Source organism: Akanthomyces muscarius, chromosome 4 (assembly GCF_028009165.1).
Source record: "Akanthomyces muscarius strain Ve6 chromosome 4, whole genome shotgun sequence".
Taxonomy (NCBI): domain Eukaryota; kingdom Fungi; phylum Ascomycota; class Sordariomycetes; order Hypocreales; family Cordycipitaceae; genus Akanthomyces; species Akanthomyces muscarius.
The window spans coordinates 4,369,430-4,382,490 of NC_079244.1; the positions used below are offsets into that span (position 1 = coordinate 4,369,430).

Consider the following 13,061-nt stretch of genomic DNA (forward strand, 5'->3'; position numbering starts at 1 on the left):
GGCCGCGAATCAGTCATAGCACAGAACACACCCCTTCACAAATCATGTCGCAAAGCGGCGCAAAAGCCAAGGGGCCGTCCCTCACCGAATACAAGGCCATTGCCGCCGAGTGGGAAAAGGCGAAAAAGGCCAAGGAGGCGGCCGATGCCAGGTCAGCCAGCCAGGGCCTGCCGACCGAGCGAGAGCAGGCCGACGCCCTGCAGAAGAAGCGCGAGAAGCTCAACAAGCTGCGGCAGAAGCGGTACGAGAAGCGCTGGCTGTGGACGGTCGCGTTTTGGGCCTGGATGCTCGTCATGCACGCCATTGGACTGTGGCTCTTCACGACGGGATTCCTGCTGACTAGGCTGGTGCTGCACGACAAGTCGAGCTGCGACGCGCCGCCCATTGCCGGCACCAAGGGCCTCCTCAACCCCGACAAGGGCTGCTGGCATCCCAAGACGTTTGATCGCGCCGTCGTCATCCTCATTGACGCTCTCCGATACGATTTTACCGTGCCCCATGCTGTCGACAGCCCGCACGCCTACCACAATGCCTTTCCTGTCCTCCATGAAATGGCCGTCAAGTCGCCGCAGAATGCCTTCCTCCGGCCCTTCATCGCCGACCCGCCGACAGCTACATTGCAGCGCCTCAAGGGCTTGACGACTGGCACACTGCCTACATTTATCGACTTGGGTAGCAATTTCGGAGGCGATGCGATTGACGAGGACAATCTGCTTATGCAGATGAAGAACAATGGCAAAAAGGTTGCTCAGATCGGAGACGATACCTGGTGGAGCCTCTTCCCCGGCTACTTTGAGCCTAATATCAGCAGAGCATATGACAGCTTCGATGTCTGGGACCTGCATACTGTCGACAATGGCGTGGTTGACCACATTTTTCCTCTACTGGAGCCCAAAGCCAAGAATCAATGGGATCTGCTCATCGGTCATTGCCTGGGTGTCGACCACGCCGGCCACCGTTACGGTCCTGAGCATCCTGCCATGACCTCTAAACTAGGACAGATGGACGACTTTATTCGCAAGGTCGTCTCCAAGATTGACGACGACACGCTCCTGATTGTCATGGGAGACCACGGCATGGACAGCAAAGGCGACCACGGCGGCGAGAGCGACGACGAAGTAGAAGCTGCGCTCTGGATGTACGCTAAGCGACCAATCTTTGGCCGCACGCTTCCTGAGCACGCCGTGCCGCCTCCAAACGCCAAGATCCGACCTGTCAACCAAATCGACTTCGTCCCGACGCTGGCTCTTCTCTTGGGTATTCCTATCCCGTTCAACAACCTGGGCAAACCCATTGAGGAAGCGTTTGCTGGTGCACGCGGCAACGACTGGGCCAACTTGGCCGCCGTATCACGGGTTGCGGCTGCAGGCATCGAACGCTACCAGAAGCTGTACTTTGAGACGCGAGGCATCGCGCCGGCCGCCGGAGAGGACAGTCCCGCGGCACTGTGGGCAGCCGCCAACACACCGAGCCTATCGGGCCGCAGCCTCTACGATGCGCTGTCTGCCTACCAGGAGCGCAACCTGGGCGTGTGCAAGAGTCTCTGGGCGCGCTTCGACGTCCCGCGCATGGCCATGGGCGTCTTTGTCACTGCCATCGGTCTGCTCGTCCTCGTCATGTACTCGTCGCGCACCGAGGACGACGAGTATGTCGTCCTGAACAATGCCGAGCTCGACTATGCCGAGAAGCAGCTCGAGCAGCTCGCTGCTGCTTCTGACAATCAGGACGAGCCCGAGCATCCCGATCAGTCCTTTCATCGAGACATTCTGCACTGGGCCATGGACCTGCGCGTGATTCTCGCCATTGCGACGCTGACCGGCGCTGCCGTCTTCCGCGGACAGCCGCTCGATGGGCTGGCTACGCTCGTGGCGACCATCATGGTTGCCAGCACCGGCACCGCGCTCTACAAGCACGGCCGGACCCTGCGCAACCTGCTCCCCGATACCTTCTGGGGCTGGATGTCCGTCGTCTTCACCGTCAGCCACTCGCTCGGCTTCGCGTCCAACTCGTACACCATCTGGGAGGACTCGATCCTGCTCTTCTTCATCACCAGCTTTGGCGTCGCCGCGCTCGTGTCCTCGTTCCGCATCGAGTCGTCGCGCGTCGACCGCTACATGGGCATCTACCACTCGGTTGCCTTTGTCGTCCTCGGCCGCCTCGCCTCGTACTCGAAGCTCTGCCGCGAGGAACAGATGCCGTACTGCCAGTCCACCTACTACAGCTCCAGCGCCTCGTCCACCTCGGCCCCGTGGCAGGTCATCCTGCCCTTCCTGGCCTTTGCCGGCCTCCCCGTGCTCGTCAAGTCGTTCCTCGCGCCCACCAAGTCCTACGAAGGGCTCGCGCCCACCTGGATCGGCTACGTCTTCCGCCTCAGCCTCTTCCTCTCGGCGCTGTACTGGCTCGTCGACGCCGCCAACAACGGCAAGTGGCTGGCTGCCTACCTCCCCGAGATGGTGCTCAAGACGGCGGGCGTCTACGTCGCGCAGCTCACGCTCGCCATCACCGTCGTCGCCGGCACCACCGCGTTTGTGTGGGCGCCGCCGTCGGTCGCCATCGTCCCCAGCCAGGGCCGCATCACCATCCTCGGCTACGCCAACGCGCTCGGCGCGCGCTACCTGCTCCTCCCCGTCAGCGTCCTCGGCACCTGCCTGCTGCTCACCAAGCCCATGGGCGCCGGGGCGCTCTCGCTCATGATGTGGCAGCTGCTCGCGCTCTTCGAGGTGCTCGATCTCAACGGCCTCAAGACGGAGACGATTGGCCCCGTCATGCTCGCCGTCCTCGGCAACTTTTACTTTTTCAAGACGGGCCACCAGGCCATCCTGTCGAGCATCCAGTGGGACGCCGTCTTCATCCCGCTCTTCGCCGTGCGCTACCCCTGGGCGCCGCTCGTCGTCGCCGCCAACACGTTTGCCGCCCAGATCCTCGCCATCGCCAGCCTGCCCCTCGTCGCCCTCTGGAAGGTCGGCCCCAAGCAGCGCGGCGTCCTCGAGACCGTCTCCCGCGCCCTCGCCGTCTACCTCGCCTACTACGCCGTCGAGGCCCTCGCCACCATGGCCTGCGCCGGCTGGCTGCGCCGACACCTCATGCTCTACCGCGTCTTCAGCCCCCGCTTCATGACGGCGGGCTTGTTGCTGCTGCTGCTCGACGTCCTGGGCATCCTGATTACGCTGACTGGCGTGCGGAGCAACTCGCTGGCGATAAGTGAAGTGTTTGGCTGGGCCGAGTAATCTTGTTTGCCTCCGACGGGTGGCCCGTTCTGGTGTACTCACATTTACCTGTAGTTTCTTTTTTTTTCTCCTTTTTCATATTTTCAGCTCTTCTACTCTTTATCAACATCATCATCAACACCAATTTTCTTATCTGTTTTTGTTTGGGACATTACAGGCTCGTAAAGAGCTGCGGCGGGGCTTGGAATGGCGTGCGATCAATGTACATAAAAGGCTCAAAGGTAGTAATAACAATTTTCAACGGTTCATTGATTTTCCATGTGGTGTCGTATATTCGTCATGCTTTGTAGATCCAACTATATTATATTATCATCTTGGGCAGTATCTTTGCAGCTCGCGCTCAAGCAGCCATGGTAGCTGTTCCCTTGGCAGCAAGTCCTCCGTCTGGGCCTTCCACCCACGCATCCCACGTCGCTCCGCTGTCACTGCGGTCGGCCCGCGACGGGACAGGCCGCACCTTGACGGTCAGCGGCTCATCAACATACAGAGGTGCGTGGTTGCGGTAGACGAAGCGCGAGACAAACTGGCCGGAATAGCCCGTCAGCACGCGCAGCATGAGTGCCAGCGTGAGCGGCCCATGCACGAGCGGTGCTCGGTGGCCGTCTACGGACCGTGCATACTGCGGATCTAGGTGAATGGCATGGGCGTTGAATGTCAGGGCCGAAAAGTGAAACAAGTGGCGCGGAGAGGGCAGGATCTGGACGCAATGGGCAGCTTCGTGAGGGTCTAAAATGGTTAATGTTGGTCAGACTGATGAATCTTGGCTTCCTCGTTTAGTTTGTTAGATGGGAGTAGATAGAAACTCACATTTGATTATTTTAGGGGTTCCGCCGGTCGGGGTCTCAGCATCGTCACCTGGGTTCATAAAGACAAGAGTCCGGCGCTCCTCAATCGACCACGGCAGGCTCTCCTGCCCCGTGGGATGCCCCAGCGCATATCGGCGCCACACATCGACAAAAATCTTTTCTTGTCCTTGAGTCTTTGCCAGCCCCGTGCTCGCTTCCTTGACTCGCACGTCGCCGATGGTTTCCGTACACGTCCACGGCTGCCCGTCCAGAACCAGCGCCCCGCGAGGGACGTCCTTTTCTCCTGCGCTCCGTCCTGTGCCATCACGAAACGTTACCTCTCCGCCGGCCCAGAGGCGGCGCGAGTAATGCGCGCCGGGCGAGTGGTCCATGTCCGCGCCGTCGGGCGCCAGGTGCGAGGGGGCAGCCAGGATGGGGAAGTAGACCAGGTGGTGGCCCTGGGGCAGCGATGACGGCGGCGATTGGACCATCGGCGACGATTCCGCCGATTCCGCAGCAGAGCCACCAGGTCGCCGAAGCGGCAGGGTCGAGGAGGGAGAAGAAGCGCCACCGTGTGGCGTGCTGCTCGCACCACAGAGTTCTAGATCCGCAAGCATAGTCGTCAGGAGGTGCGAGGGCATGGGCGTCAGATAGTCTGGGATGACCTTGGCGGGCTGATGGCGCAGCCGCTCAATGTCCGGCTTGATTACTCGCTGCTGCTGCTGCTGCGATGACGCGGTGGACGATGAAAGCATCCGTATGGACCACGAACGAGGCGTGCTCGGCTGCTGCGCGCTATGCCATGATGCAGGCTGAGGTCGGCGAACGATGAGTCGGCAACGGCCTAGATGCTGCTGGTGTTGCCGACAGCCTGATCGGAGAGTCGGCAGAGTATGGCTCATTGTCTCGTTCCTTCGCCGTCGGGGAAAGCTTGCGAATATTTGAGCAGTGCAGCGTTTTCTTTTACCGAGTTCTTCTAGACGCCTTTGAAGCGGGTGGCCAAGGCCCAAAAGTTGGCGCGAGAACAAAGTTAGTCTCAGCCTCAGGAGCCTTAGGGATCGCCAATTGTCCTTGCCGAGCGGGGTGAACGACAAGACCTGTCAGCACAAATGGCCCGCTATGAGCTCATGAACCGTAACGTGGCGTTGGGTTCATGGGTTGGGGGCACCGTGGTGGTTTGTTTGCGAGATGCGGATTGGAGTGCGTCGGGTAAATTGGCGTCGTCGTCAAAGGCGCGCCTGAGCTCCACCATCACTTGCTGGCCAGTGCCAAGAGCTGCACGATCCTGAGTCAATCCTCCGAGGCTCAATTGCGCCATTCTCGGGGGAAAATCGCCAATTGCTGTCTTCTCAATTTTCTTCTTCTTTGAATTCTCAGCTTCGGCCGCCAAGTCCACGGTAGTGAGTAGTGCGACGACGTATCGAGGTTGGCCGATGGAGGTGTCGCTGTATCAGCCCACATTTGGCTACCGTGCACTGCCTTACATGCAATTTCAAACTTACAACGAGACCTATTTAGGAGCTAGAATTTAACTAGATATCGGCAAGTGGACCAGGATACCGGAGCATTTTCCCCAATCATTGACACAAAGACGGCTGTTGCCTGCCGCGAGTGACTCTGGGGACGAATGGCCACAGAGGTCGACCTTCGAGCGCCGGTACAACTTTTTTGGAAGTCGGGAACATGTCTATCCGACGCGTGTTTGGTCCTTCTTGAATATTGTGAGATGAAAACCGGACTCGTGTCGGTGAGAGCCCTGCCTTGAGGGGCGTGAGCGCCATCCACAGCTTGGTTTACCAACATGAAACGCCAAGAATCGTTACATTGCGTTTGAAGCCAGATAAAGAAACAAGTGCAGGGAGACTGATAATGGCCATGCTTGTCGAACTGCTCATAAATCAGATTTTCTATCGCTGGGCTGCAACAGTGGGCTGGGCATGTGTCCTTGTCCTTGTTTGGTAAGAGGTCCGGTCGAAATCCTGTTGAGATGCTGTCCTATTCATGCATCGAAAAACTTACTCGGTCATCGCCTATGCAGAAAGCGCACGCCCTTTCTTCCGTGGTGTTTCCGCTGCTGTTCTGCCATGTCCATCTTGGGCGTCCAACTCCGCGAGATTTAAGCTTTCGCGCATTGCAGTGCTGGCCGCCGCGTGGCCTGCCAATTCTCCTGGCCCGCCCTTAGCAGCGACACGGGCCCCGGGCATATTCCTTGTCCCGGCCGAGAGATTTCTGTGTCGTCCGTGACCGATGGATTGGGGTGCGAGACCTGCGAATGAATGTGCTCGCTGGCCTAGACGCGTCTCGCTCGGGACAGTAGCTTATCGACATCGCCGCCATGGAGCCACATCGTTGTAGCTTTTAAGAAAGCATAGACAACTACTTATTGAAGAATTAGAATCGATATCAAGTTTAGCGATCTTTTCTTGCTGGTAGAGTTGTGCGCTACGCTCAATAAGGGGCCACTTCAAGATGATAGAGAGCGATGGCCTGCCTAGATGTCAGTTTCCAAGAGCGACTGACACCACAAGCTCATTACAACCTTCAGGTTGCACAAAGCAATTGCAAATGCATATCCAGCTTGGAAGAAGTACCGACCCGAATAAAGATGCCCCTCCTGGTGCGATTGCGGGCTGCTGGAATACTGGTTCACTCTCCCGATATGATAAACGAGATGATGGTATGACGACGGCAGAGCAGCAAATTTCGGCTACATTGCGACAGCCGAAGGGGAAGCTACTGTAGACTCCCCCCCCCCCCCCCCGGCGGATGTCGTCCGAGGTCGCGCCAGGGATAACTACAGACATACGACAATGCGAACCCAAATAGGAAGTTATAGAAAGCTTTACATGACAATCAGAGCAGTAAGGCTAAAGATAAATGAAACACATACGAGAAGAAAGAGTGAGCCATCCATCCCTGAAGTACATCGAAAAGGGGATACGTAGGCACAGTGGCACAGTTCTGTGTGTGTGTGCGTGTGCGCCGCGCGCGCTTGTGTGTGCAAAGCCACAAATTGCATTGGCCGCCACAAAATTGATTCAGCAGCAAATGAACGTTGGGGAATTCGGAGACGCCGAAGAGTACGAAAATGCGAAGTAGGAACAGTCCGAGAGAAGAAAAATGGAAATCAATTCGTCAAATGTTTTAGATGGACCAGACGCAAAAGTTATGGACACAGGGAGGGTTACGTATTTGCCTATGTACAGCGTGCCTGTCAGTACCAGCAGCCGCCAGTCGATGGGGGCAAAAAGACGCCGGTCAGACAAATTGAAGTATTGACTTATCATTTCTTTCAGCTATAGATTCCATCAAGTATTGTTAATCTCTTTTACTGTCATGTACTAGCTTCTGTCATTTTATTATTATTTTGCTGTAATTTCTTTGCATGGACGGTAGTCAACAGCCACCAGCGTCCTCTTTTGCCACCCCCCTTGAACCGCTACGCCCGAGACAATGGGCACGTTTCCAGCTGGCATTTCCCACCTCCCCGCACCTACCGGTATCTTGGGCCCTACAAGGGAGTGGGTATCAACTGCGTGGCCCGAGGCAAGTGGCTGATATAGCTTCTGTAGGCGTGCCGACGGCGTGCCGGACAGCTGTCTTGGACACTCTCTACTCCTCCGTATTTGTGCCAGTGGTTACTGGTAGCTGCGTGCCTAGATACACGCCCGACTGGATGAGGAGAGTCATGTAGCCGGCCCGGCGGAGGAACAACAGAATATTTTTTTTTGGCCTGTCAATCTTACCGTGCCGTCTTGGCCCCTCCCACTTTATTGTTAACGGCTAGCGTCAACGGTGCCTTGAGCCTGAAGTCAGGCGAGACGTCGAGAAAAGACAAGACCGGCGCCTTCAGCTGCCTCTTTCGGCCTCGCTCATGGCTGATGGTATGTCACCAACTGTGCCATTGACATAACGGTTGAGAATGAGATCTACTGCAATCGCCCGAGTGCTTGGTGGACCGTGGTGCGGAGACCGCCGCTGAACAGCCTGGTAAACAAAAGGTCGGCGACAAGGAACAGACGACGAACTCTGTTAGTTAATTCTGGCAGGGGTCATGATCAAGGCGAACCGTAAACTGAGCATGACACACCCCTAAATTGGAGGTCAAGCGTCTCGGTTGTCGTTGCGGCAGGGGCGCGGGCTGTGCAGGCCACTGTTGTAACCATCTGCCGGAGAACGTATTCCAGCTTGGTTGACTCGGAAGTACGGATGTAGCCTTTCGGCGGCTGTGATTCTGTGTTCTTGTTCTGGGCATAAGTATCGGAGCCTGACAGTCACGGCCTATGCGCTGGCGTTGCCCGGGGCACTATGAGTGACAGAGCAAGCGGTCTAGGGCTGAGTGTGTCGTGGCTACTGATAGCATCGTCAGCAGTATTGACGTAGACGTAGATGCAACGGCTTGGCGTGCAATGCAGCCAAAATCTTCCACGTGAGGTGGCAGTCGGCGCCATCAACGCCGAGGTCAGACGTGGCACCATGCGCATGAGACGATGATCAACACGCCTTAATTCCCTGTTCTCAGGGGCTCCAGTTTGGCAGCAATTTATAATAGCATGTTTACTCGCCCCAATAAAGCGACTCCTTAAGGTCCGGAATCAGCCGCAGGAGTGCCCTGAAGTCGATGTCTTGGCCATGTGATGCGGCCCACGGCATCACGACGACCACCGGCCAGCAATACGAATTGAGTCAATTCCAAAGGACTGTCCGTAGCCAGGCCTGATTCCAGCCTAGCGTTCTTTGCAGTGTGCGATCTTGCACCAGGGGACAACTTTAAGCCCACGCTAGCGGAGGGGTGTCTCTGAATCGGGTTTTCTCTGCTGCAGGTGCAAGGCTGCATCAAAGACATCCAACCATCAAGCTTTTGGGGTGCAGCTCTCTGCCAAGCCGTGTAATGCTGATACGTAGCAAGCACTGCGCCTCTATTCTATGGACTCTCAGGATATGGACAGTGCGTACTGGTATAGGCAGGTAGAGGGTTGCTGCCAGGCTTGGCGAAATGGCGTTACCCAAGACTGGCATGCTGAACTGCTGGCTGGCTGGCGATGCACTGATAATGAGCACACTCGTTGTTCGGCATTGGATGGTGTATCGTTACCTCCTGCCACACCGTTGTCGGCGACGCTGGTCCACAGCAAAGCCGAAGCGGAGAAACTGCTCGCTGAACAAGCAGGATGTTCGTCAAAAGGTTGTCAGTTATCACATTTTGGTTTGCTCATCGTGCCTTGACCGAGACGCCGCAGTTCAAGGTCCGACGCCGGGATCGAGCGGCGAGAAGCAAAGCGTGGCCCCGCTGCGTGGCTTTCTGCAGCATGTTAATGGCGCGCAATCTTGTTGGTCGACATCCCGTTTGTTACATTTAATTCACGCGTTGTAACGACGGTGTGCTCGCGCATGTCGCCTGCGTATCTGAATCAGCACGGTAAGAGCACGGCGGCTGCCGTTTGCCACTACCTTTGTGATGCAGGACGGGCCGTCGAACGGCTGGGTCCCTCGCCGCCTGGGAAGCTGTACATGTCGACAACATAAGACAATAGGAAGGCAAGGAAAGGATGTAAATGTCACGATGCCAATGAGACGTACCAAGGTGCAAGGGTCAGCATTGCGAGCGGCTGTGCGTCGGAGGCCGGAGCAATGTGGGAGACTGCCTGTAGGACGCGTACCAGTACCCAGGTCGGTAGGTAGGTGCGTTAGCCACGGCAAGGTGCATGGCGATGGCGCACCTTTGTGCCTTTTGGGGTCTTTTGGGTGGACGAAATTCCTCATGTGGTGCCACTTTATTATTGCACCAATGTCAGCTGGGTCCCGTCAGCCTGGAGGAGCTCCGAGTTCAGGGCAGACAGGGGTTTGGTCGCTGCAATTTCCTCCTGGCAGTGGGCTGCAGGGCGCTGGAGCACACTGCAGCCACTGTGTCCAGGCTCCTTGTCTGCTGCAGGTGCAGCTAATGTGGAAGGCACCACCCAGTTTGCACGTCGGGTGCCTGCATTGCATAGGTAATCAGAAGCTGCAGCCTGGCGGCCTACCAGTAACTCATTACACAGGACAGGTAAGGTAGGCAACTAGCAGCAGGCGCACCAACTTGGCCGTTGGGCTGCATGAACGCCATTTTCAACGGCTGGCTCTCGCTCCGGCAAGCCTCTTCTCCCAGCAAGCACCCATCTTCGGATCGTCCCTGGGATCCCAGCGTGGCTGGTTCATGCCGTGCCTGTTTCAGTCGTTGGACCTTTCGGTAATCCGATCCCGCCCTCCTCCTAGATCTCGCTGCCCTCGTCCAGTGCAGTGACCAGTCTCGTCTCGTCCCAAGGCTCGCTCAGTTGCCACGGTCCCCTGCAAGCGCCATGTAGCAGCCGCTCATTCCGCCCAAGCGAGGCAGTTTGCCTGCTTTGGCAAGGATACATGGCGCGTACGAGCTCGTTGGCAGCATGCGACCAACGCTTCGTCGAGGGCTGCAGCACTGGCCGTCTGCTGGTCGGTGTTTGCGTGGCAGAGAAGCACGGCCAACACTCGGGAGCACAGGAACTTGTCCCGGCGCCTTCGAGCATCTCCCCAAGACAAGTCAGGCCGTCCGTGTACGACTCTGGTGCCACCTACATTGGACAAGCCCTGCATGTCAGGCTCTGGCAGTGTGATGCAGGCCGTTCGACACTAGCGTCGAGACTCGCGGGACAGAATGGACAGGCAGGCAAGGGCATGCACCTAGACCGGCAACAGCAATTTCCTGCCGTCTTGCAGCAGCCTTGCAGTAGCTCTTACTCTAATTTACATTTCCAAGCTGCCCGTCACGGTATTGCCGAAACGCCTGGGGGATGCGTCAGGGCAATCGCAGCGTCACGTCACTGTCTGCGAGATCCAGCACAAGCGTTCGGTTTTTTTTTTCAGCTCGGTCGGGTTCTTCACCACACTTGCTTCTAGAAGGCGGGGCTTTGGCAGCGAGACACTCACTGATGGATTGGACATTCGACTTGGCCGCCGGCGCTGCACACACGCCCCATGTCTACCGACACTCTTGAACAAGCACAGACACGGGTGGCTACAGCCAAGCTCACGCCTCCCACGCAGGAGGGAGGGGGTGCAGTCCACAAGGGCGAGCCCACCTCAACGCCCCCGTCTCACCCTTCGGCGACCATCTCTTTAGCCTTTTGGGTCCTTGGATCCTTGCTACCTGCCTTTCGACAGAAGACAAAGTGGCTCTGCTTCTTCCGCCATTGGTGCCAACTCACGCCGGCTATTATGGAAACTTTGCTGTCCACCACCTCTTTGGTTCTTCACTTTTTTCCCGGAGCCTTGCGGATAGAAAGGGACACCGGCGACCGCCAACGCAACTCGCTACAAAGTACGGAGTACCTACCTTGCCTCTGGCTCGGGTGGATAGCTACAGAGAAGCACCCCCATGCCGTGAAACGATGCGGCTTCCACAGCGACTTCCAGGCTCTCTTCTCGATACGGCGCATCTTGTCTAATAAGAAAAGATACTTGCAGCGACGTCGTCATTGGAGCGCCCCGCAAGCCCCCACGCTCAGGCTCTTTCTTGCACCAACGATAGTCGGTCACATATCCGTGGTCAGTCAGTATCAAGGAGGGGCCGGCGGCGCGCATGGCCACCCCCGGAATGCCACCTAATTATTCTTTTTTATTACAGATCTATCGTCCTTGTTTGGTTCATCCTGGCACCGCTGCCTGTTTGAGTGTCTCGTATCATGTAAATTTTTACCTCTTTGGTGCACCCCACGAGTGCTCACCTTGCAACTTGCCCGGTCCGAAGCGACGGCAAAAGTGGTTCTTGGCCACCAATCTACCACAGCGCAAGGTCCCGACCCAAGCCTGCGCAGACGTCTGTTCCTAGACAATTCACATTACCTTTTCCTCTTTGCATATTTTCGGTTCAAGTCCTCTTTCTCGGCAGTTATTCACACACCCAGCTTGTTGTCTCTTTTCCTCGTTCAGCATTGAGCCGTTTACTCAGTCGACACCCCCCTTGCCTGCACAAACAGCCCGACGACGGCAGCTTCGATTAAATACGGCTTGCTTCCCTCTGGTCTTCATTTACAGCATCGATCTCGATCATCGGCCTGCCGTCTACTTCACCTCCCGTCTCTTTAGTCCCACTCCGGACAAAGTCCCCAAAGTCTTTCCAACTGTCGACTGACCTGGCCCAATTACGCAACTCCTCGCCCCTCCTACTTCTCCATGCTGTTGAACGAGCCGTCTAGTCGGTTGTCTAATGGACTTGCATGGCACCAACATTGTCTTGCTAGTTAAACCACCGAGCAAGCTGTTGGCCACTTTATCTGGGCTACCTGCTCCAGCGTTTTGACTCGCCTCTGAGGCTTTCGTGCGCACTGATAGTCCAGCGCCGGCCAGCCACGATATATGGGCGTGATAGTGCTCCTGCGACCTACATAACTTCTCTTGCCCTGATTCTGCTCTTGAGCAACCTTGTTTGACAAAAACCTTTACTGTTGAGTCGTGGGGTATATAACATTGCCCAGCATCCATTCATTCGGCTCAATCTCGATTTGAGTATTGCACACGTTACGCATACCCATCAGTATCCTCTACTCTTACAGACAGTCTTTTCTCCTTTGATTTTGAATCACCACCTTTTTCACACCCCGAAATAGCCTCTCTCCCCCCCCTCTTACGTTACGCGTCTGCCTGTTGCTCGACTCACCACATCTGATTTTACTCATCAACCTGTGTCTGGCCACTTCGACATGAGAATCACAGCAGAGCACAGGAGCAGCATGCCCCTGTCATCTCTTCATAATGTTTCAGTGCCCACGGCGCCGCGGCCTATCACTCCAGACGCCACTTCGCACTATACCAACGACAGCCAGAGTGGTTTGCCGGAAATTTCGACGCTGTCGAACAAAAGATGTGCGCACTTGTCTACTCACGAATGCCCTTTTCTGGCAGATTCAAATTCGACTCTGTGCACAGCGTGCGCCATTGCAGAAGCCAGAGGACAGCCTTGCGTATAAGACTCGAGTCCCATGGAAGTCCAATGCTGTGCCGCAACACATATCACGTCTATCAAAGCCGCATGCTACAG

General features: G+C 56.5%; 4 protein-coding genes across 7 annotated transcripts; 2 read left to right on the plus strand and 2 right to left on the minus strand.

Moving 5' to 3' along the window:
* Positions 1-44: 44 nt before the first annotated feature.
* Positions 45-3,227, plus strand: LMH87_012181 (uncharacterized protein; the record flags this gene model as incomplete). 4 transcript variants are annotated; one of them, XM_056201448.1, is made up of 1 exon in its annotated part: positions 45-3,227. In XM_056201448.1, one exon carries the CDS (start codon positions 45-47, stop codon positions 3,225-3,227), a length of 3,183 nt encoding a protein of 1,060 aa, XP_056053199.1. The 4 variants fall into 4 exon arrangements, with proteins under 4 accessions (XP_056053199.1, XP_056053200.1, XP_056053201.1 ...); XM_056201449.1 differs by having other exon boundaries at positions 1,878-3,227; XM_056201450.1 differs by having other exon boundaries at positions 1,959-3,227.
* Positions 3,228-3,567: 340 nt separating this feature from the next.
* LMH87_012182 (uncharacterized protein) lies at positions 3,568-4,914 on the minus strand (the record flags this gene model as incomplete). The annotated part of the gene is made up of 2 exons (XM_056201452.1): positions 3,568-3,953; positions 4,035-4,914. 2 exons carry the CDS (start codon positions 4,912-4,914, stop codon positions 3,568-3,570), a joined length of 1,266 nt encoding a protein of 421 aa, XP_056053203.1.
* Positions 4,915-9,224: 4,310 nt separating this feature from the next.
* On the minus strand, positions 9,225-9,536 carry LMH87_012183 (uncharacterized protein; the record flags this gene model as incomplete). Its single annotated transcript, XM_056201453.1, has 3 exons — positions 9,225-9,314; positions 9,367-9,410; positions 9,464-9,536. The coding sequence occupies 3 exons, from the start codon at positions 9,534-9,536 to the stop codon at positions 9,225-9,227; spliced, it is 207 nt and encodes a 68-aa protein (XP_056053204.1).
* Positions 9,537-10,999: 1,463 nt separating this feature from the next.
* LMH87_012184 (uncharacterized protein) lies at positions 11,000-11,852 on the plus strand (the record flags this gene model as incomplete). Its single annotated transcript, XM_056201454.1, has 2 exons — positions 11,000-11,569; positions 11,649-11,852. 2 exons carry the CDS (start codon positions 11,000-11,002, stop codon positions 11,850-11,852), a joined length of 774 nt encoding a protein of 257 aa, XP_056053205.1.
* Positions 11,853-13,061: the final 1,209 nt, after the last annotated feature.